The 24,785-nt window shown below is 42.5% G+C and overlaps 3 protein-coding genes across 3 annotated transcripts; all 3 read left to right on the top strand.

Moving 5' to 3' along the window:
- Window positions 1–4,068: 4,068 nt before the first annotated feature.
- Window positions 4,069–5,403, top strand: LOC112877030 (probable glutathione S-transferase GSTU6). The gene is made up of 2 exons (XM_025941229.1): window positions 4,069–4,623; window positions 4,717–5,403. The coding sequence occupies exons 1-2, from the start codon at window positions 4,300–4,302 to the stop codon at window positions 5,101–5,103; spliced, it is 711 nt and encodes a 236-aa protein (XP_025797014.1). The 5' UTR covers window positions 4,069–4,299; the 3' UTR covers window positions 5,104–5,403.
- A 4,358-nt stretch (window positions 5,404–9,761) lies between these two features.
- LOC112877031 (probable glutathione S-transferase GSTU6) lies at window positions 9,762–10,857 on the top strand. The gene is made up of 2 exons (XM_025941230.1): window positions 9,762–10,161; window positions 10,269–10,857. Exons 1-2 carry the CDS (start codon window positions 9,832–9,834, stop codon window positions 10,644–10,646), a joined length of 708 nt encoding a protein of 235 aa, XP_025797015.1. The 5' UTR covers window positions 9,762–9,831; the 3' UTR covers window positions 10,647–10,857.
- A 1,870-nt stretch (window positions 10,858–12,727) lies between these two features.
- LOC112873199 lies at window positions 12,728–20,116 on the top strand. The gene is made up of 4 exons (XM_025936215.1): window positions 12,728–13,212; window positions 13,279–13,653; window positions 19,123–19,458; window positions 19,587–20,116. The coding sequence occupies exons 1-4, from the start codon at window positions 12,751–12,753 to the stop codon at window positions 19,977–19,979; spliced, it is 1,566 nt and encodes a 521-aa protein (XP_025792000.1). The 5' UTR covers window positions 12,728–12,750; the 3' UTR covers window positions 19,980–20,116.
- Window positions 20,117–24,785: the final 4,669 nt, after the last annotated feature.

Below are 24,785 nucleotides of genomic sequence, written 5' to 3'. Positions count from 1 at the left end.
AACAGGATACTATGAAAGTGCATACTATATATATATGTTTGATATGTGTTTAATTGGATCCTTAATTTGATTTATATGTTTAACTCGAAGATATCATCACTTTTTCGGTAAATGTATGCATGATCTATATAGTTACAGAACATAGTATATATGTATATTTTAAGTTAGTGTTTTTAATATAACCGATGGTAGAAATAGATAATTCTTTAGAATTATATACTACTCCATCTCCCATAATATAGCTATTTTTAGGATTTTTTTCCAAATAAAACCATTTAAATTTTGACTATAGACGATAAAAAGATCATAAAGATTAACAACATAATAAAGATATTATCTTCATACTAAAAGCAACTATCATAAAATGTAACCTTTTTTCTATCTAAAAGTAAATTTTTGATAATATTATTGGTCAAAGATGAAAATCTTTGACTTTTATCAAGTCTAAAAGTAGCTCAGGACAAGGTACGCCGACCACGATATTTGGAGTTTGTAGTTGTTATTATTTGAAATGGAGGTAGTAGTGTACTTTAGGACATTTTGTAGTTAATTTTGATACTGATTTAGAAGTTATTGTAGGTTATTTCTAAGAATATAAAATATGAGTAATTTAGATGTAAATTTAGGAGGTTATTTTAGATTGTTTTGCATAATGCTATAGATGGGTAATTTAGGTAAAAATTAGGAGATTAATTTACATTACTTCTCATAATGGCAGAATTGGGAAATTTAGACGCAGATTTAGGGGTTACTTTATACTATTCTTTATTATAACAGGGGTGAGTAATTTTTTAAAAAACATAATATCTTACGACTATGATGGTTAAAGTCCATAGGATTTATTCTTTCTAATTTTTGTAAAAAATTTTAAAATTTATCTACTTTTCTAGCGCATCTCGTGAGGATTAATATGTAAGATGAAAGGGTGATAGAAAATCATTGCGATCTCTACCGAAGCCATATACCAATCTAGTCAAACGTGGAGTTTTATTATCTACAAACATCGCTAGAGGACTTTCTGATCCTTTAGTAAAAAAAAATATACTGCTGCAGATTTGCTGAGAGGATATTATTAGTCAACGTCGTTGCTACTAGTTGTCCGCATCAGTTGGTCTATGTAATATTCTTAGGGAATAAGCTATAAGATTTTGCGCTTGCATAGTGCAAGTTTGGTTCCGGGCTTCATCAGGGGTTTGCAATCTTTCCTTTGTAGTTTGTTGCAACTAGTTTCTCTATCCTTTTTATATTTCACTTGATTCATAACTTTTCATAACTCGTTCTAGCTTTGGAATGGGATAAAAAATCTGAAGATTGTAAACTAAACAATCATTCAGGTATGGGAACATGCACCTTTTGGGATCATTTGAAGTTCTTTTGTCTCTTTTTCATTTGACTATTACTAATTGGAGAATCCTTTGGAAGCCTCCATGTGAAGCCACCTAGGATTCTAGGTGGAAACTCTAAAAGAAAAATTCTATAAATTCTTACAAAAATCAGAAATATCCAACCATCAATCCGACAACTCTAATCATAATAATCATTGGATCTGTTATCTTTCCTAATAAATTACTCGCATCTATCATTATAAAAATAGATTAAATTAACCCCTAAATATGTATCCAAATTACCCACATCTGCCATTATAAAAAAACTAAAGTAACCCTCTAATCTTTGTCTAAATTACCCACCTATGGTATTATATAAATAATGCAAATAACCCCCTAAATTTGCATATAAATTATCCAATTATGTCATTATTAAAAGTTAAAGTTAAATCTGAATCTAAATTATATAATTATATCAAAATATTAAAGTGGGCAATATAAAATTCTAAATTACTATTTCTATTATTTTAATATATTATTTATGTTATTGTTTAGATAAAAATACTACACACGATATGTGTCACCGTATATTCATGTATGATGGAAGAGATAAGAGTATCAAATCACAAACAAATGGCTCAATTAAATATATATCAAACATACATGGAGGTGTGATGCAAAATGAAATCTATTGCAACTAGATAATGATTAATATGTATTTTAGAGTATGTGTTAGAATATTTAATAGATGAAAGAGGGTGTGAGATAGATAATTATAATTATTAGTTATAAGCCTTATTTTTATATTAATTATAATTAGCCTGTATAGGAGCACGGGTTGATAGGCTAGTTTATAATAAATGCTGAAAATGTTTTAGACAAACTACTTCACTCTCAAACAATTAATTAATATGATTATCCAATTGGTTTGTGAATTTCAACTTATTTGAAAAACTCTCAAATCATAAGCTTTGCCGGCTTTTTTTCCATAATTAAGCTTTACAGTCTTGAACTATCGCTGAGCTGCACGGGGCTATAGATGTCTAGATGTCCAGATGGCCCACGGCCCGGTAGCCCGACGCGAAGCACATATTTTTGACTCGACACGGAGGCCTCTGTCCCCATGCTGGACCATCCCTTAGCTTGTGCCGGGCGTGGGCTGCCACCCAGCACGCCAAGCAGCACGAGCCCAGCACGGTTAGAAGAGTCGTCCATTAAGGGCCCGATACCCTTTGCTCCATATAAATGAAGCAAAAAATCCTAGCAGTCAGACTGCTCACTCCTCCTTCCACCCGCCGCCACCTGCCTCTCGCTCTTGCTCTCTCCGTCTCTGACACCCGCCTCTCTCTCTCTCTCTCTCCGCCACCACCTTCTCACGCTCGGAGCTCCTCCCCTCCACTGCCGGCGCCGCTCCCCCTCTCCTTTGCACCACCGCCAGCGCCGCTCCCCCTCTCCTCTTCTCTGTCACTGGCGCTGCTCCCTTCCATCATACATGAATACATGGTGATACATATCGTGGGTGGTATTTTTATATAAACAATAACATAAATAATATATTAATAATAATAGAAATAGTAATTTAGAATTTTATATTGGTGCATTTTAATATTTTGTTATAATTATATAATTTAGATTCAGATTTAGGGGTTAATTTAACTTTTAATAATGATATAACTGAATAATTTATATGCAAATTTTGGGAGTTATTTGCATTATTTTTATAATGGTATATGTGGATAATTTACACGGGGTTACTTTATATTTTTTTTATAATGGTAGAGGTAGGTAATTTAGATATATGTTTAGGGGGTTACTTTAGTCTATTTTTATAATAGTAGAGGTGGGTAATTTATTATAAAAGATAGCAGACCTAATAACTATTATGATTAGAATTGTCGGATTGATAGCCAGATGTTTTATTTTTTTAAGAATTTCTATAATTTCTCTATTTCTTTAGGTGTCCACCTAAGATCCTAGATGGCTTCACGTGGAGGCTTTAAAACAAATCTCCAATTAGTAGTAGTAAAATGGTCAGCAAATTCGATTGTTAGATGGCCTCAAAACACACAATTTTTCCTGCTCAGTTTTCCACGTGTTCGCCTGTTTCCAGTGCTCGGGTGTCAGACCTGGCAGTTATTTTTCCTATGAGCCGCAGTTCATAGCCAAGGAACTTGAGAAAAGGAGGAAAAGAAAAAAAAATTGGGGGTTCCCAAACGGCGTATTACACAGCAGCTATTGTGCGACCTAAAGAGTGTTCCACCTCAGCCTGAAAATGCAATAAGGTCCTAAAACCCGCAAGTACCCAAGCAGAAATTTCTTTCAGCGCCAACTGAAGAATCTCGTCAACAGTGCGTTCCAGGTGCGCAAATGTTCTTCTATTGCGTTCCTTCCAAATGTATTTACAAGTCTTTGTGGAGTTGATTTTGATGTTCTAATCTTGAAAAAGTCAAGCAAACTTTTCAACCAAAAGATGGTGCTATGACGGCAGCAATGACGACAGTCAGGTGACTCCGTTGACTCTCTGTGGCCCCTTGTTGTCCAAGGCAGGGGACATCGACTTGACAGCTCCAGCTCTCAATGCTGGCTAGATTGCGAAATTACTAGTCAGGAGTTGATTTTGCAGAACCGCGGATAATTTTGTGCGACTTTTCCTCGTAGCTAACGAGCTGGGTCATCGCGCACGCACGGCGCTCGGTTGGTAGGATCCGGATTCTGAACAATAATCCATCAGCTAGTGATCCTCAAGATGTGCACACGCGTCTGTTCTGGGAATTGTCTCCACGAAACTGTAGAGGATTCAGAGTTCATCAGCGCAGGCACCACTTTAATTACGTGCCTCATTGCTATTGACCATTGACCATATCAACCCGATCCTTCTGTTTCCGGCCTTGATAAAGAGCCCCTCGAATCACCAGAGAGCACTCCAACATTCAGAACCACGATCGTTAGCAGAGCAAAGACACTAGTGCAGGAGATGGCGGGAGACGGCGAGCTCAAGCTGCTGGGGATGTGGGCGAGCCCGTATGTCACAAGAGCGAAGCTCGCGCTGCAGATCAAGGGCCAGAGCTACGAGTACGTCGAGGAGGATCTTGGCAACAAGAGCGAGCTCCTCCTCAGCTCCAACCCCGTGCACAAGGCGGTGCCCGTGCTGATCCATGACGGCAAGCCGGTCTGCGAGTCGTCGGTCGTCGTCCAGTACATCGACGAGGCCTTCGCCGGCGCCGGCCCATCCCTCCTCCCCGCCGACCCCTACGAGCGCGCCGTCGCTCGCTTCTGGGCGGCCTACCTTGAAGACAAGGTAAGAACATGTCTCGTCTTGGTTACGCTTCTTGATGGTTGGATTCACACTGTGGAATCTCACTTGCACGGCGGCGTGGGCGTGCGCGTGCAGTTGGTGGCGCCATGGATGCGGCTGTTCAGGGTCAAGACCGACGAGGAGATGGCCGAGGTGATGAGGCAGATGATCGCGGCGGCGGACGCGCTGGAGGGAGGCTTGAAGCAGTGCTCGGAGGGGAAGGGCCCCTTCTTCGGCGGCGAGAGCGTCGGGTACGTGGACGTCCTCCTGGGTGGCATGATCTCGTGGGTGAAGGCGACGGAGGTGTTCACCGGTGCCAAGATCATTGATGCCGCCAAGATGCCGCTGCTGGCCGCGTGGATGGAGCGCTTCTGCGAGCTCGACGCGGCCAGGGCGGTCCTGCAGGACGTCGGCGCGTTGGTCGAGACCGAGTACGCCAGGGCGGTGCAGGCACGGTTTGCCGCCGCAGCTCCAAACAATTAGTAGTGGAACACTGGGATCCGGCATGGCGACGTGACTCCAAACAATTAGTAGTCGGACATACTCCTACGAGTCTGTTTATGGGGATTTGATCGAGATTATTCGATGCGGCCGGTGGTTGTCTGTGCATCTGTAATAACGTAGGGAATCTAGGGATGCAAGTGGTTAGCAAATAGTAATTCAGTGTCACTATCTCAGTTTGTTTCTATCTTGTTACTTTACTTTGAGATTCATATTTAATAAAATAGGTTTTGCGTTTGATTGAGTGACCCAGAGATGAATAAAATTCGCATCTTTGTGTTCTTTGTGGAGCAGGGTCACTGAAACACTGGACCATCTTTTTTTGCAATGCAATTTTGCTACACAATGTTGGGCAAAACTGAGCCTGAGCAGCAATCAGAACAAGGGCCCGTTCATTATTCTGGAGGACTACAGTTGCCTAAGCAGCAATCAAAACTGAACCTAAGCAGCAATCAAAACTGAACCTAAGCCAGACTACAGTTGCCTTTCTTCATGGAAATAATTATCCTGATGAGCTGGAGTATTTGGATGGCACAGAATGGTCTCATTTTTTATGAAAAAGACCGACGTTATAAGGAACCTTTGAACATTTTAAGTCCAACTTTGCACTGATGGATAAAAAGACCGACGTTACAAGGAACCTTTGAACATTTTAAGTCCAACTTTGCACTGGTTATCCATCGTGCAAAACCTAAGCATGTACAGTCAATGACTTCTTGGCTAGATAGCTTGAACTCTTTTCAGGACTGCTTGTCCTCAGTTGTATATTTTTTCCTTTCTAATATATTTATATATCCTGTATGGGGATCACTCCTCCTGTTTCTTCAAAAAAAAATCGCATCCCAATATACCATACATGTTTGGTTCAGGTTCATGCGGTGTATTATTTCCTTTGTTCTTGCTTGTTTCATAGTTTTCTAAACACAATACAAACTCGGATGATCATTTACACACAAATATACTCCCCCTTATAAATACACTAGCCCATCAATCCATACTCTCGCACGGGCTAGTAATTTTGAGAGTCAAAATTTGCCCATAGCTAGAAACCTTGGTTAGTTTGCTCTGTCTCAACTGTTAAATATTCTTCTAACAGAATACTATAAAAGTGCATACTATATATATGTTTGATATGTGTTTAATTGGATCCTTAATTTGATTTATATGTTTAACTTGAAGATATCATCACTTTTTGGTAAATGTATGCATGATCTATATAGTTACAGAACATATTATATATGTATATCTTAAGTTAGTGTTTTTAATATAACCGATGGTAGAAATAGATAATTCTTTAGAATTATATACTACTCCATCTCCTAGAATATAGCTATTTTTAGGATTTTTTTCCAAATAAAACCATTTAAATTTTGACTATAGACGATAAAAAGATCATAAAGATTAACAGCTTAATAAAGATATTATCTTCATACTAAAATCAACTATCATAAAATGTAACCTTTTTCTATCTAAAAGTAAATTTTTGATAATATTATTGGTCAAAGATGAAAATCTTTGACTTGGATCAGTCTAAAAGTAGCTCAGAACAAGGTACACCGACCACGATATTTGAAGTTTGCAGTTGTTATTATTTGAAATGGAGGTAGTAGTGTATTTTAGGATATTTTGTAGTTAATTTTGATACTGATTTAGAAGTTATTGTAGGGTATTTCTAAGAATATAAAATATGAGTAATTTAGATGTAAATTTAGGAGGTTATTTTAGATTGTTTTGCATAATGCTATAGATGGGTAATTTAGGTAAAAATTAGGAGATTAATTTACATTACTTCTCATAATGGCAGAATTGGGAAATTTAGAAGCAGATTTAGGGGTTACTTTATACTATTCTTTATTATAACAGGGGTGAGTAATTTCTTAAAAAACATAATATCTTACGACTATGATGGTTAAAGTCCATAGGATTTATTATTTCTAATTTTTGTAAATTTTTTTAAAATTTATCTACTTTTCTAGCGCATCTCGTGAGGATTAATATGTAAGATGAAAGGGTGATAGAAAATCATTGCAATCTCTACCGAAGCCATATACCAATCTAGTCAAACGTGGAGTTTTATTATCTACAAACATCGCTAGAGGACTTTCTGATCCTTTAGTAAAAAAAAATATACTACTGCGGATTTGCTGATAGGATATTATTAGTCAACGTCGTTGCTACTGGTTGTCCGCATCAGTTGGTCTATGTAATATTTTTAGGGAATAAGCTATAAGATTTTGCGCTTGCATAGTGCAAGTTTGGTTCCGGGCTTCATCAGGGGTTTGCAATCTTTCCTTTGTAGTTTGTTGCAACTAGTTTCTCTATCCTTTTTATATTTCACTTGATTCATAACTTTTCATAACTCGTTCTAGCTTTGGAATGGGATAAAAAATATGAAGATTGTAAACTAAACAATCATTCAGATATGGGAACATGCACCTTTTGGGATCATTTGAAGTTCTTTTGTCTCTTTTTTATTTGACTATTACTAATTGGAGAATCCTTTGAAAGCCTCCACGTGAAGCCACCTAGGATTCTAGGTGGAAACTCTAAAAGAGAAATTCTATAAATTCTTACAAAAATTAGAAATATCCGACCATTAATCCGACAACTCTAATCATAATAATCATTGGATCTGTTATCTTTCCTAATAAATTACTCCCATTTGCTATTATAAATAGACTAAATTAACCCCTAAATATGTATCCAAATTACCCACATCTGCCATTATAAAAAAACTAAAGTAACCCTCTAATCTTTGTCTAAATTACCCACCAATGGCATTATAAAAATAATGCAAATAACCCCCTAAATTTGCATATAAATTATCCAATTATGTCATTATTAAAAGTTAAAGTTAAATCTGAATCTAAATTATATAATTATATCAAAATATTAAAGTGGGCCAATATAAAATTCTAAATTACTATTTCTATTATTTTAATATATTATTTATGTTATTGTTTAGATAAAAATACTACCCACGATTTGTGTCACCATATAGTCATGCATGATTGAAGAGATAAGAGTATCAAATCACAAACAAATGGTTCAATTAAATATATATATCAAACATACATGGAGGTGTGATGCAAAATGAAATCTATTGCAACTAGATAATGATTAATATATATTTTAGAGTATGTGTTAGAATATTTAATAGATGAAAGAGGGTGTGAGATAGATAATTATAATTATTAGTTATAAGTTTTATTTTTATATTAATTCTAATTAGCCCGTGTAGGAGCACGGGTTTATAGGCTAGTTTATAATAAATGCTGAAAACGTTTTAGACAAACTGCTTCACTCTCAAACAATTAATTAATATGATTGTCCAATTGGTTTGTGAATTTCAACTTATTTGAAAAACTCTCAAATCATAAGCTTTGCCGACTTTTTTTCCATAATTAAGCTTTACAGTCTTGAACTATCGCTGAGCTGCACGGGGCTATAGATGTCTAGATGTCCAGATAGCCCGCGGCCCAGTAGCCCGACGCGAAGCACATATTTTTGACTGGACACTGTGGCCTCTGTCCCCATGCTGGACCAGCCCTTAGCTTGTGCCGGGCGTGGGCTGCCACCCAGCACGCCAAGCAGCACGAGCCCGGCACGGTTAGAAGAGTCGCCCATTAAGGGTCCGTTACCCTCTGCTCCATATAAATAAAGCAAAACTAACAGTCAGATTGCTCACTCCTCCTTCCACCCGCCGCCACCTGCCTCTCACTCTTGCTCTCTCCGTCTCTGACACCCGCCCCTCTCTCTCTCTCTCTCTCTCTCTCTCTCTCTCTCTCTCTCTCTCTCTCTCTCTCTCTCTCTCCGCAGCCACCTTCTCACGCTCGGAGCTCCTCCCCTCCACTGTCGGCGCCGCTCCCCCTCTCCTTTGCACCACCGCCAGCGCTGCTCCCCCTCTCCTCTCCTCTATCACTGGCGCTGCTCCCTTCCCCCTCTCCTCAACCGCCGGCGCCACTTCCCCCTCCTCTCCTCGATCGCCGGCACCGCTCCCCTCCCTATCTCCTCAGCCGCCGGTGCCGCTTCCCCCCTCATCTCCTCTATCGCCGGCAACGGAGGAGAGGACTTGCACCCCACAAAGCCGGGGCGCTCCCCTCCTAGGCTCCCACTCGCACCCCGTGACCCCACCGAGCCGCACCTCCCTCCCTCGCGATCCGTGGGCCGGCATGGCACGTGCAATATGCCCATGCTTCATGGGCCGGCCGGGCACAAAATAGACATGTGGGCTCGTGCCTAGGCTGAGAACCCGGGATGACGAGCAGCCTAGCACACCCCGTTAGCATGGTCGTGCCGGGTCTAGCCCGGTCAGTTCGTGCCCAGATCAGGCCAGGCTCGTGCCAGGCTGTGCCGGATGGCTCGAATGGACATCTGTACATGGAGTAGGGAATGAAGATAGGGCCTTGAAAAGTCAAGAGTTATGAATATTAGAAAATTCAGTCAATGCCCGCCTATCTTATCCGGTGTTGAATATTGTTTACCTTCAACATCTTCACAACCATCAGTACTGTGCATAAACTATTACAAACAGTAGAAAAACATGGGCACAGGCATCATGTATGACGAGCTGTACGTATGTCTTCATAGACCAAACCACCACCACCACCCAACATAAAGAATTAAATCCAACACACCTGTGAAGCTACGAAAACCTTCTCAGGAACACGCGTAGGAACATGACCTTTGCAGACGCATCCACAGCAAGAGATGGCCGGAGGAAACGACGAGCTGAAGCTGGTCGGGCAGTGGGCGAGCGCGTTCGTCACAAGGGTGAAGCTTGCCCTCCACCTCAAGGGTCTTAGCTACGAGAGCATCGAGGAGGATCTCCGCAACAAGAGCGAGCTGCTCCTCAGCTCTAACCCGGTGCACAAGGCGGTTCCGGTCCTGATCCACAACGGTAAGCCCATCTGTGAATCGCAGATCATCGTGCAGTACATCGACGAGACCTTCGTCGGCACTGGCCCATCATCCCTCCTCCCGGTTGACCCCTATGAACGTGCCGTTGCTCGCTTCTGGGCTGCCTACATTGACGAGAAGGTCTTTCACCCTAATCTCAAACATTCCCCAGCTCTTATCTGCTCTGAATATCCAAATAGCTCCAGAATTTACATCCTGACAAGGGACAACATGTGCGCGCGACGCAGCTGGTGGCGCCATGGGATCGCGTGTTCAGGGTCAAGACGGACGAAGAGAGGGACGAGGCGATGAAGCAGATGGTCGCAGCAGTGGAGGTTCTGGAGGGAGGCCTCGAGGAGTGCTCCAAGGGGAAGCGCTTCTTCGGCGGCGACAACGTCGGGTACGTGGATGTCGTTCTGGGTGGTGCCGTCTCGTACGCCAAGGCGAACGATGCGCTCTTCGGTGCCAAGCTCTTCGACGCCGCCAAGACGCCGCTGCTGGCTGCGTGGATGGAGCGCTTCAGCGAGCTCGACGCGGCCAAGGCGGTCCTGCAGGATGTCGACAGGGTGGTCGAGAACGCCAAGTTTCTGATAGCGAAGAATGCCGCCCGGGCTTCAAACAACTAACGGAACCGGCGTGGCGTCCTATTATGGGTTGGGGAAAAAAATATGGTCCTATAGTGTTCTGATTGCATCGCAAATAATACAGTGTTCACGGAGGGTGTTTTTTGGCATATACAGTTTTCCACCTTTTCTGTTTGGATTGCAAATAATCCAGTGTTGGCGGAGGCTGTTTTCGCCACCTGTAAGGAATAAGCTAAAGCGATGTATACTCTTATGTGCTTGAATGTTTTTACTTTTTTTCCCGGCTATGGCTATTGTAACCTGCCAACCCATAGTTAGCATTAACAAGGATATCGTAATATTTCTACTGGCAGGTAATTAGCACCAGTGAGATACTCTTGTCCAAATGTCATTACCGCTGGATACTCTATTGTGTTTGTGCCGGCTTCATTGCCTACACATAAGGTACTTGCTCTCTTCCATACTGCTTCTTCAGTGGAGTTCAGCTCCAGAGCCATGCCAAACATATTCTTAGTATCTGCTGGGGATTTTACTCCTCTGAATAAAAGAAGAGAGTATGAGAGAAGTGAGGAAATGACGAAGAGAAGAAGTCTGAAAATGAGAAAGCAAGCGAGGAGTGCTCCAGGTGAAACACCTTGGATCCATTAATTTTTGTAGATGGGGGTAGGTGCCAAACAACCTTAACGTTCTTGGTGGTTACAATATTTACAAATTAGATAGTCACAGACCTTTACATGGTCTGCCATGCATACACTGGCTGGCCATTTCCCCCAACGATGCTGGTTTAGTATCTAGCACAGATGAGGGTTAGCAACCAACACTGATGATAGCCTGCCCATGAAGAGTTGTCAGGCCAAGGTTCTTGAGCTTTTTTCAGGCCGCGCACGGCCGCCAATCCTTTTTCGTGGAAAAATAAATGAAACAACTACACGATCCGATTTCTTTAAGCTGCCAAAACTAACATCACGCCCGACCCTTATGGGGTAAGTCTATTTATCGCGCGGGCTGCTAGGGTGCGAGCTGTCGCAGAAGACAGCGGACACAACACGGCCACCCAGGGGTTCGTTTTAAAAAAAATCCAAAAAAACACAGCCACCCAGGCATAAGCATGCATGCGCACGGTCCAAGATTCAGCCAGAGCCAGGTTTCTTCGTCGGTCAGCAGCCGGCCAGCCAGTGTTGTCCACCCACAAAACAATGACGTCGTGCAAATAGGATTCTTAAATAAAAAATGGTAATTCAAAAGGTGTCTGTCCAAATCAAATTCTGTTCGCACTGTTGCATTTCTTGCAATGAGATCTTTGAAGGTAGATCACATTTAACTACGTTTATAAGATAATTTTTCTAAAACAATTTTATTTTTGGAGAAAAATAACAATGTAATTAGAATTTAATTTGAACATACATGTAATTTTATTCTTCAAATGCACATGCTCATTTAACTTTTCGTTTCTCGATACGTGGTCTCTAGCGGAGGCTCTTCTTTTCCGCTTGGGTGTACTGTGCGCGCCGGCTTCAGCGATAGCATGGCACCCACTTGCGCGCTGTGCATAGACGCATCCCCCTTACGTACCCACGGGTTGAGTTTAGCCTATCAGGCTCAGGTCGGGCCGAGTTTGCTCAGTTCTAGTTACCACCAGTAATTGAGTTTAGAAAATCAACGGTTGGGTGATTTTTGCACTTTGTGGGAATTTCTAGAAATAATTATTTTCTTGGCATCTTTCATGAGAATAAGGATGCTTTTAAAGAAGTCTCTAATATTTTTCTGGGAGGAAAAGAAGTCTCTAATATAGTACAATATATAATCTATTATGATTAAAAATACATGCACTTCGTTTGCTACAGAAATGATTCATTATGCTGGGATTAAACAAGGCCAGAGGAACAATTTGGCACCATAAGGAGAGCAGGGTAGGACTGTAATAAAAGTTGGAGGGCTGGTTGTTTGTGTATCAGTATTTGTGCTTTACACGTGTTCTCCTCCTTGAGATCGTGCCACATGGCGACAGGTTGTCCCGTTGATTTCTTCCTCCATCATTCTCGCACCTCGGCTTTTGCTTCCATCTGAAGTCTGCACAAGCATAAATTTATTCAGCTCTGTGAAAACAATTGCAAACAGGACAACCTCACAACCAGAAGCATCATCTATGACACATCGAATGGGTGCCTTCATTGACCATACAACCACAGCACCTCCGATCCACTACCGATACGTAAATCAAACAAACGCAGGAGAAGCTCTAGATTCAGAGAACACACGCATCCACGGTAATCGCTTGGAGATGGCCGGAGGGAACAGTGAGCTCAAGCTGATCGGGCAGTGGGCGAGCCCCTTCGTCACCAGAGTGAAACTTGCGCTCAACCTCAAGGGCCTCAGCTACGAGTACGTCGAGGAGGACCTTAGGAACAAGAGCGCGCTGCTGCTCAGCGCCAACCCGGTCCACAAATCGGTGCCCGTGCTGATCCATAACGGGAAGGCCATCTGCGAATCGCCGGTCATCGTGCAGTACATCGACGAGGCTTTCGCCTTCGCCGGCCCGCCGCTTCTCCCCGCCAACCCTTACGACCGCGCCGTCGCTCGCTTCTGGGTCGCCTACATCGATGAAAAGGTTTTTACTTACATTTTAGGCTAATTTCGCCTATCCCGTTGCTTATTTTCTTCATTCTGGATGCAGCTCGGACCTCCATGGGATCGGGTCTTCAGGGCCAGGACGGACGAGGAGAGAGCCGAGGCGATGAGGCAGACGTTCGCGGCTGCGGGCGCTCTCGAGGGAGGCCTGAGGGAGTGTTCTAAGGGGAAGGACTTCTTCGGCGGCGATAGCGTTGGGTACGTCGACGTCGTTGTGGGGAGTTTGATCCCCTGGGCGAAGGCGACAAGCGTGCTCGCCGGTGCTGAGCTCGTGGACGCCGCCAAGATGCCACTCCTGGCCGCATGGATGGACCGGTTCGGCGAGCTCGACGCGGCCAAGGCGGTCATGCAGGACGTCGACAGCTTGGTGGAGCACGGGAGGATGCTGATGGCGAAAAATGCTGCCCCGGCTTCAAACGACGCTAACTGAACCCCGGCTTGGCGAAGGCTGCGTAACTATTTTCTGATATGGATTGTAATTTGCAACTAATAAGGTGGTCTGTGTTTATGGCCTGTATCCGTCAGTTGATCGATGGCAAATCCAATTCTGAATAATGTCTCCTTATTCTCTCCTCTCCCAACAATGTTTTTCTTTATTTTTTCCCCAACCCAGTGATGTTCAGAAAATGTGATCAGTGGCTAGTGTATGACACGTGGATTGTGGAGAATAGTGTACGTTCAAGTTCTTTGAATCTTGACCGAAACGCACCATGGTGAAAGGATATGATATTTTTGAAGCTCAGGACTTGATGAGCCAAAGAAATTGGAACGCCAAACCCCTGTACTAGGGAGATACCATTCTGCACTTATGCTGGGATAGTCTTTAGGATTCAGAAACTAATTAGGGATTATGAGAAGATCCTCTGCTTAAAGAACGTTTCGCCTAAGTTTCAACGCACAGCTGGAATCAAATAGTTGCAGCATGTTTAAGGGAGTTTCAAAAACCAAAATCGTCAAAGTTTAATTGTACGATCAGTGTTGAAACTGAAACTTGAAGCTTCGGCAGGGAGAAGAGGGCTACGCCAGGTCAAAAAATTGTTCTGTTTACGAAATAGGTGGGAAAGTTCACTAGTAGCTTGCATTGTTCTTGGATTGGGTACTAAGATATGCCTAGTGAGGATCAATGGTGGTTACCCTTGGATGATGAGTGATTAACAACCGTGATGTATGATGCATGTCTTGGCGTCTTGGCTTGTGAAGTGCAAGTGTTGGGTATGACATGGTGGCCGATGGTGCAAGGTGAAGGTCAAGTGAAAGGTTTCGGGGTGAACGCGAGTAGACTTGGACCGAGGAACCCGAAGAGACCGGGCAGAGTCATGGGCGATTTACATGGTGCATAGAAGAGCAAGAATGCATGGAGAAGGAGGATGGAGACGCCGTCGGCCAAGTTGAGCGGGAAGACGATGGCAAGTCAAGTAGGTGGCCCGTGAGACGGGAGCGTGAAAAATTTGAAGGCATCAAGACTCAGCGGGAGGACGGACACACGTCAACATCGAGGAGGTCACGTAGCGGCCACGCGGAGATGGACGGGTTGGGTGGTTTGGGCCTCAAAACCATCATGGAGGCTGGTTTTCCGGTTTGGGCCTCAAAACCAGGGGCGGACTCAGTGCAGCCGAGCGTCCGGGATGGAGGGCACGTGGCATCATTGCGGAGTTTACTTCGAGGCGAAGGGAAGTCGTGAAGATGACGTGTCCGTCCGATGCTTACAGAAAAATCTGGACCGTTTCGTCTCTGCGTGGGCAGTTATCTTAGAAATATCTTAGGGGTAGTTTAGTTTTTGTTTCAGACCTCTATATATAGCTACATGGCTGGTTGTGAAAAAACTCTCTCTTCCATCCCCTTTGCTTATTTTTCTAAGAAAAAAGACTAGGGTTTGCTTAATGGTGAGGAACTAGGCTTAGGGAGTGATTACCCTTAGATTAGCGACTCTAATCTTAAGTGGAAAAGATGATAAGAGGTTCCTAATCTTGGATCTTGTAACACCTTTGTTTCAATCTAATCATTCATAGTTGATTCATGGCTAGTCTCCTTGTTTTTCTTTTTGTGTGATTTTGGGAGCTATTTTTGAGCAATTGTTCGTTCTTCACTTTGGCTGTGATTTGGCTTGGATTAATTGGTGGGATTTGGTGCTGGGATATGTGCAAACTCATCTAGGGTGATCCCCCACTGAATCCACGCACGAGCATGTTGAATCTTGAGTTTTCCCGATACCCTTCCTTTCTAGTGTTCTATACCGAATTCGCGAAATCCGTTGTGAAGTCTTGATCTTTTTGAGAAGATTTTTTGGGTAAAGACTCACCATGAACATGCGAAGCTCTGATTAAAATGTCATCAAGTTTGGACACCGTTTGCTATAGTTTTGCTATTTTTCTTGATGTGACTGTCGGCTGCCTGAATAACCCGGAAATTCCAGATTTGAAACTAAGAATTTCCGGATTTGAGTTCCGATTTTGAACCCGGAAGTTTTGGATTTTACTCTAAGAAGTGTTGATTTTTCATCCCAGCTTGTCGCGTTTACCACCGCTTTGTCTCTGAAGTTTCCTAGTATTGATTCTAGGTCCAATAGCATCTCAAATAGCTAAGTGGGCTTGGCAATTCTAGAAGAGAGGTTCATTGAGCGAATTTGAAACATAGGCCTTGTTCTCATTGGAGAATTTTTTAAAGCCTCTCATTCACCCTCGCTCAGGTCGCCTGTTTCGATCCTACACCTAGTGATAGGGTTGGTCGGTTTGGTAACTCAAACATCAATGTATACATAACTAGTAAGGTGGCCCGCGTAAATAGCGCAAGTAGCTAGTTTTTCTCTTTATTCTTCCATCTCCGGTTTTTAAAATTTTATACATGCATGCACTTATATTGTCTTGTGGCTTGTGTAATTTTTCCCCATCATATGTCATGTACAGGCTCTACAAATATACCATTGCGGCTGCCAAGGTACAATCTTCTCCTTCATGTTCTCCATACTCTATGGTCATCATCACTCTCTCCAAATTTGACTCGTATTAACTTTTTACTCTACTTTATTTTACTCAGGTTTTTTTCTATAAACTAATACTATTAAATTGTGCTTCTCTATAAATATGCTAATGATTTTTTAAGTTGTTAACACGCTTCCTAAATTGCACACTAACGATTTGTTTGGTTGGGCCTCATCTCCTTCTAAATTGTTTCAGTTTTGACTTCAATGACGACACTATATTTTTCATGGAGTCAAAACTGGCTTTTAAAAAATATTTACTAAGGAAGCTTTTTAACGGTAATGTGGTAATTCTGAGAACACTTTACAACTTAAGGAGTGAGGAGAGCTGGTGAAGCTATTTTTTTCTCCTCTCTATTATAAGCCATTCTGGGATTTCATTTGGATTTCTTGAGTGAAGCCATTTTATTTTTATGTATTTGGTAGAATTTTACCAAAAAATTATTGGAGAAGCTATTGAAGAAGCCCAGCAAACGCGTCAGGGTTACTTGCTCGACAAAGGTACTGGTGTTTGAAATATTGACAATATAATAAAGAGCATGCAAGACTCAATGAATACCATAGTCAATTCACTACTTAGCTTTCGATTTGTAACAATTAATATTTATTTAATTATTTGTAAGTCGACCGAAAGTAGAAGCATGCATCGTTCTAACATTTTCTAAATTAATATCATAGAAAAATTGAATGTTAGAAGGTGGCAATTATTGTTACGTAGTTGTTATACTCTATAATGCCGGACAACTACTCAAGCAAGCTGCACACATAAGTAACTAAGATAATAATTAATTTATTATAAAAGAAGAAAGGAAAGTTGCACCGGTAGTGTCAATAGTATGAAAAATTTTGGTATATATACTCTTTATTTAAGTAATTTGCTTCTAAATATAAATTGGATATGAAATACCCTTTTTATTTTTTCCTAGAATTTAGTTATTTTTTATTTGTTATTTATCAAGCGGATTTTTGGTTGCAGCGCCATATATTCTTTTGGCTTCCCATTGTGCTGCTTGTTACGTAAAGCACCATGTCTCTGTTCCCGTGCAACACTTTTCAAATATGATTGCACATGTTAGAGTGCATTTAACATAAACAATGAACCTGCTTGCGTTTTCGATCTGATTCCTTTGCACGCATCTCATATCTCTCGATCGCCTTCTGTTACATTCCATAAACTGACCGGCCGGGCACGACCCACGCCTCCGACATCGTTAGCTTCAGTTGGGACAGCCAGACATTGGTGCCACCTCCTCTGTTCTATTATTTGGCACTGTCATAGAGGTAGCTAGCACTGATGCTATTCCATCTATCTAATAACAATCTTAATATCAAGCTGGGTATTCGTATGCACTGCTGCTAGGCTGGAGAGCCCCGATCACCTTATCCTCCACTGCCCTTTCGCCAAGCGTTTCTGGATGCAGCTGGGCATTCGTATCCCGGTCGAGGCATCAATCACGCAGCATTGGCAAGTGAAGAAACCAATGGCGCTGCCAGAAGCTCACTACTCAACATACGTGCTACTTTGTGCCTGGCAGCTCTGGAAACACAGGCACCATGTAGTGTTCAGAAGTGAAATCCCCTCCCTCCTACGGCTGATACTAAGCTGCAAGGCAGTAGCCAGGCTCTGGCGATGTCGCTGCCGCGTGAAGACCAAGCTATCACTGAGATCCGGTGTAACACCTTTTGTTCCAATATGTAGTCACAAACACGCCTAGCAACCCCTTCCCATTTATTTGTAACTTGCGGAAACTCATGTTTTACTGAGCCTGCAAAAAGGCTCCGATAATATATTGGTGAGGATTCTTTGCCTTGTTACCCCTCAAAAAACATATCATGTGTGCCATCTTTATAATATCGCTCCTCATCTTGAGCAGCATCTAGAACTTTTTTATTTTTGTAATTCCGAATTTGTTTATTTGCTAACTGTATTCGGTATGGACTCTTTGGTTATATCCTAATTTTTTTCTATTTTTAATTCCAAATTAGCTATTTAGTAATAGTATTTGATATGAACTCTTAAGTTAATTTAGATCTAGGTATGGACTCTTTGGTTATGTCCTAATTGTTTTCTAATTTTTAATTCCGAAATTAGCTATTTAGTAATAATATTTGATATGAACTTTTGAGTTAGTTTAGACCGTCAGGTCTTCATAAAATCCAACAGTCTTCTCTTTTTAGATTAACACGAAAATTTCTAGCCCCTCTTAACGAACGTGGTGACTTCTTTTAACACTCTCCTTTATTATTATAATAGATACAATATATAAGCCAGTATAAGCCAGTGTTTTATAAGTTGAAATGGAACTATAACGATGTGAGCAACACCGTCGAAGATAGATCTGGACAATATCATCTCGCATTATTTCTTCCTTTTCTTTTCAAGAGCTAATGCGAGAGTTGTACTTGGAAAAAATGACCAGTCAACTGTATGGGATGGAGCCACTTGATAGGAAATTAAAGGTGAAGAATTGGGAAACGTCTGTGATTAGGGAGAGAATAGATTAGGTTATCCAACTAGAGCATACTATGTGACAGTCAATATTATCTGGAATCACCAGCATTCACATCTTTCCTCTGAAACTGCCTACCACTAATCAAAGAAGAATAGATTGTTAGAACAAAAGATACAGTATTTAATTAACCACTAATCACTGGGCCTGGACTTGCAGCACAAGTCAGGAGCTCTCAATTCGGTCTACATGTGGATCTTGAAAAATGCTCCACTCAAACGTTGGCACGAGCATCAGGGGTGATGAAATGGTGCCGTTGCCGCCATCCATGTCGTACTCGTGACGCCGTACCCCACCGCCCAAGCTCCATAAATACTACTCGTCTTGGTCTGGCCAGTCCCGGCAAACTAAAGCACTAGCAAGCAAAGAGAAGCTGCAATCTTAATCGCTGAAATATACTAACTTTGCAGGACAGGAAATGGCCGGAGGCGAGCTGAAGCTACTTGGCGCATGGTCGAGTGTCTGGGCTTGCAGGGTCAGGATTGCGCTCCATCTCAAGGACCTGAGCTACGACTACGTCGAGGAGGACCTCGAGAACAAGAGCGACCTCCTCCTCGCGTCCAACCCCGTGCACAAGAAGGTGCCCGTGCTCATCCATGATAGCAAACCCATCAGTGAGTCGCTTGTCATCGTGCAGTACATCGACGAGGCCTTTGCGGGCAATGGTTCCCCCCTCCTCCCCGCCGACCCTCACGAACGCGCAACCGCTCGGTTCTGGGCCGCTTACATCGACGACAAGGTCTCACCATACGTTATTTTTTTATTTTTATTTTGTTTTCATCAACCGGAGCTCGTCACCGCGTTCCAGGTTTAACTTTTTGAATTTTTTATGCATGTCGTCGCTCATGACCATGCATGTGTGCGCAGCTAGTGGCGGCGTGGTTACAGGCGTTCAGGGGCAAGACGGACGAGGAGAAGTTGGAGGGGACCAGGCAGTTGCTCGTGGTGGTGGAGACGCTGGAAGGCGCCCTGAGAGAGTGCTCCAAGGGCAAGCCTTTCTTCAGCGGCGACAGCGTCGGGTTCCTGGACGTCATGCTGGGCGGGCTCCTCTCGTGGCTGCACGGGACCGAGGCGCTGTGCGGGGTGGAGTTCTTTGACGCCACCAAGACCCCGCTCCTGTTGGCGTGGGCGGAGCGCTTCGGCGCTCTGGACGCTGCCAAGGCCACTCTGCCGGACGTCGGCGAGGTGGTCGAGTTCGCCAAGACGTGGCGCGCGAAGAAGGCTGCGGCCGAGGCTGAGGCCGCCGCCGCGAAGAACTAATAAGCCGGCCGAGACGACGTCGCGAGTGCAGTCTTGCAATGTCGGAGCAAATAATGTTTGGATGATGAATAATGGAAGCAGAATCAAGGTTTCACGGCAGTGTCGTCCTTGGTTGTTGTTCATGTTTCCCTGATTCATGTGAGATAATAATGTAGTGAGAATAATGAGGATATGTTCTTGTTGTGCGTTGATGTATGTATCAGTGTATCAAGTCCCTTCCGTAGCTGCATCCTGTCGTGCTACTGGTATTGCATATTTAATCATGTAGTATATGTACTATCTATCATGGTCAGCTTTGGATAAACCAATCGAAAATGTTGAATTCGGATTCACCCTTCTCCTTTGTTCTCATGGTTGAGAAGTAGATGAAATAACAAAAAGACAATCTGGTTGGGTCTTTGCGCCGAGTTTTGGGTTTGATACTCCCTCCTTTTCTCTACGCAGTGAGTATTAGGATCTGAAAGTGTCCAAAAATTATTAATTAATAATATACACATTTAGTTTTTAAAATTTGTAACAATAATATTCATATTTTACATATAATTAATACGATATTGATTCTATAACAATTGATAATGTATCCTAAGAGAAACTAGCGGTCAAAGTTTGTTTGAAACCTTTTCAAATGCTAATAATAACGCACCTTAAATAAAAAATTGAGTACAATTTACTAGACCATTTTATTTCCAAAAAAATTCAGTTCACACTCTCGAAGTATCATAAAAGTCTGATTTTCATCCTTCGAGTACAAAATCGGATAACAGAGACCATCCAACTATCGAATCCGGACAAATTCGGCCCTTTGATAGTTACAAAGGTGGTTTTATATTTTTGTAAAAATTAAAAATATTCAAATTTAAACTAAATAGTCATAAATAATTCATTTTAAATCAAAAAATACAAAACGAGAGCTAGCATTTTTCTAAAAATGTAACCATCTATTGAAACTCTAATTGTCAGTTATTTGGATCCAATTTTTTCATATTTCTAGTATTTGTTGCTTGTAGTTATGCCTGTTATTTTTTAATAAATAAGATTCAAGTAGAGCAACAACAGATAGATTATTTTTATAAAAAATTTGTACTAGTTTTAATTTTTTCTAATTTAAAATGAATTAGTTTTGAGTTTTTAGATCTAACCAAAAAAAATTAATTTTTTCAAAAGATAGAAAACCACCTTTAATACTACCTAAAGGGTAGGGTCAAACTTGTTCAGTTTCAATAGTTGGATGACCCTCGCTATTCATTTTTATAGTTGAAGGTTGAAAATCGAATTTTTTTGATAGTTCGAAAATGTAAACTGGATTTTTCCTTATTACCTACCTAAAACATTTAAACGCTCCGCCTACAATACCTTCTTCATGTACAAGATCATTACAATCTAAGAGATTCTAAAACTCTATCAGACATATAGATGACATTTCTCTTAAAATAGTAGTTAACAGTAATTATTTGGTCATTTTCTGGGCCCAGAGATTTCCATTCCAACTAATAGGCAAAATTGATAATACTGCTAATGCATAAGGTGTTGTGGGCAACTGTTTTTTTTTTTTGTTGAACATAGCTGTAGCATACATCCATCTCAAATATTACATGAATGTTGAGACAAGGCCGGGGCCACGGCCACCTCCCCTTTCTGGGCGCCCGCTTTTCTAAATGGCATCATGCCAGAGTGCTATCAAAGTCTCTTATTTTGTTCCGTGGTAACTGTCTGTTTGGAGGTGGCCACTTTGCTCACTTCCATGGTGCTAGTATGCTTCAGAAAACTCCTTTCATATGTGCTCACTAGTAATATTGTCTGTAAAATCTGAGTGCGCGTCCAAGCCCGGGTGCCTTACAGCCCTGTTTCTTCGAGCCGTCAAGCCATTTGGGACGATGCAGACAGGCATTATTAGACTACAACTCCCTAGAAATTTACTTCCCAAATGTGTATCATATTTTAATACAAATCAAAATAGATTGTTCAAACCCTACTATTCATTACTTGGGTAGATTTTGAACACCCTATGGCTTTGACATTACATTGGGAATAATAATTTTGGGTAACAAGATATTGCCACACCCACACCCACACCCAACAAAGTTGTGAAAACATCTCCCCCGCGCCGCCCCTCTCAGGCGACACGGGCGGCAACCCTAGCCGCCGCCATCCAGCCCTCTTCCTCTCTCTCCCCCGCCACACCGCCAGCAGAGCTGGCCACCGGAAGCCTACGTGGTGGCGAGGATGGTGGCGGCGAGGCACTCTCCTTGCACCTCTTCCTCACCTTGGCATCCCAAGCTCCCAGATCGACAGCCTCCGGCGGTGGCCCCCATCCTTGCCGGCGGTGAGCCACCCCCTGCGGCATCCCTGTCACTGCTCTCATTGCGCGGGGCAATGGCCATGCGTCTACTAGCGGCTGGCGGCGCCGGATCCAGGGCCGGTGAGTTCGGATCCGGCCTCACCCGAGGAGTTGGTTCAGCGGCGGGTTGGGGGGTGGCAGCAGCAACCTCGCACCATCGTGCTGCCTCATCTTCATCCATATTTTGTGGGCAGCGGTGGTGGCAGCACGGGCATCAGCAGCGGCGGATGCTCCTCGTGGTGGGGGCGCGGCGGCCTGCTGCGTGACTCCCTGTGGCGGGGGCCCGACGGCCGCCCATGGTGGAGGCCGGCGGCCTGCGGCACGGCTGCCTCCCCCGACATGCTATGGCGGCGGTGGCGGCCGGGCGGACTGGGGGCCGGATCCACACCGCTTGGATTCGGCAGCCCGAGATGCGAAGTGGGCAATGGAGGGGCTCGGCTTAGCCCAGGATCTCATCTTCTGGTGGGCCATGGTGGCGGCGCCTCGCCCGACCTGGCGTCCTGCACCATGGGGTAGTGCAGCCTGCAGCTGATGCTGTCTGGGTCGCGGAATTGTGGTGGTGAATGCTAGAGGTGGGTGGTCGTCAGGTTGTGTAGGTTGTCTGCGAAAGTCTTGCTCGGTTTTTGATCATTGTTGGCGACGATGGTGCCATGGTGCATCGTTCTCCTTCTCGAGGGCGTTGCTATGAGGACCTCAATCTCCAAGGATTGCTCTAGGTGAAAATCGAAGAACTGAATTGTTGGTTCGGGCGACGGCGGCATCTTGATGCTAGGGCATCCCTATGGAGTCCTTGGGAGGGTGATCATGGTCTGTGTGGAGGGATGAAGATGTGAGAGTGATGGAGTTCGTAGTAGAGATCGACTTAGTACGGTGTCTACGTGACAAGGTATATTTATGAATTGTTTGGCAGTCAAGCAGGAAGAACGATCTTCACCTCAAAGGTTCATAAGAAGACAATAGATGCGAAGAGTTTTTATTGCTGACAAGGATCAAAACAAGGTTGAAGCAAGAACTTAGGGAAAGTTTGAAGCTTAGTCTTTCTAGCTTTCTTTTTTAATCTCTTTCTTTTTTGTTGTTGTATTAATTCCTTAGTCTCGAGGTTTAGAGTCTAAAAAATTTTGTAACAATAGATATTCACAAGTTAATGTTTGAGGCTGGGATTTTTCTTTATCTAAAAAACAAGATATTGCAGCATTTAAACATAGAGAAGTAAATTTCGCAATGTTCACGGATCTAATAATGAACCATGGCTAAATTGCATATCAAGATTTGAGATTTGGCAAGCATATATAGCGAGGATCGACCAATTGTTGTACTCTAATATAAACTAGGGATTTTTTACTAAAAATCACTTAAAAACCTGGTTTGACCTCTAATTTAAGACACCGAAATTGTTTATTTTGCCTAGCGGACACCACGAATATGATATTTTTGTGTTTACGACACCGTGCAGTGTCATGTAGACAAATTGAAATCACATATTCGTAGTCTCCACAAGAAAAAATCGATGAGTGCAGTGTCCTAAAAAATAAACCACGTTTTTTGAGTGTCGTGTGTACAAAAATACCTATAAACTACCATTTGTTACTCCTTTCATCACATAAGAAGTGGAGCATGGACACCTGAGCATGGACACCTCAACACTAAGCATTCTTTAAATAGTCTAAGATTCAGTTATCCCTAATGGCACGAATTAAAAAGCTTCTATCATGAGGCTTCTTGTATTGAACCATAGGAGATGAAGTTTATCCCCTAATGTTCCAAAGAAATCCATGAGAGATCGTATCTCTCATTATTCTTATTTGAAGTTATTTGAGGTGACTAATTACCTCTCACTGATCTAAATAATAGCTGTGGGAGTTCCTTAAAAAACAATAACTATGGGAGGTAACCCATGTTATTATCCCACAAGCTTCAAATATAATATCTTATGAATGAGGGTTAAGAAGCATGGGTGATGACTGATGACCCTTTGTGTAGTAGTGCGTGTGTCGTCATACATCCATCCATGAACAAATCAGATATATCTATATTTTTTCTCCTAAAAAAGATATGTAAATATTTTTATCCAGTGCCAATCGGATGAGTTGGATTCGAATTTTCATTTTGCTAGTTACGTACATTTTGTCGAATATGGATTTTTTGCCGTCAATTTTCCGACTCTACCAGCCAATACAAACGGAGGTTAGAACCTTGTCCTTCGATCTGTATGTGTAGTTCCTGGGTTGTGAACCACTAGTGAATTTGCTTACTTTCCCAAGTTTTCCGTTGACGGCACGACCACTCCTGCGACGTATGTTTCTTGCAAAATTCTCATCAGTCAATCAACGTTGGCGCACAACGTTACGATCGAAATGATGGCCCCAGCTCTATATATACCGCCACTCTGCTTTGCCCAAAGAATCACACAGCAAGAGGCAACAAATTAACACGGCTGCTCAACAAAGAAGACGAAACGTTCGCAGGGA

This window comes from Panicum hallii, chromosome 9 (assembly GCF_002211085.1).
Source record: "Panicum hallii strain FIL2 chromosome 9, PHallii_v3.1, whole genome shotgun sequence".
In the NCBI taxonomy this organism is placed as follows: Eukaryota; Viridiplantae; Streptophyta; class Magnoliopsida; order Poales; family Poaceae; genus Panicum; species Panicum hallii.
Note: the sequence above shows the minus strand (reverse complement) of the source record. Positions and strands in the feature narration are given on the sequence as shown.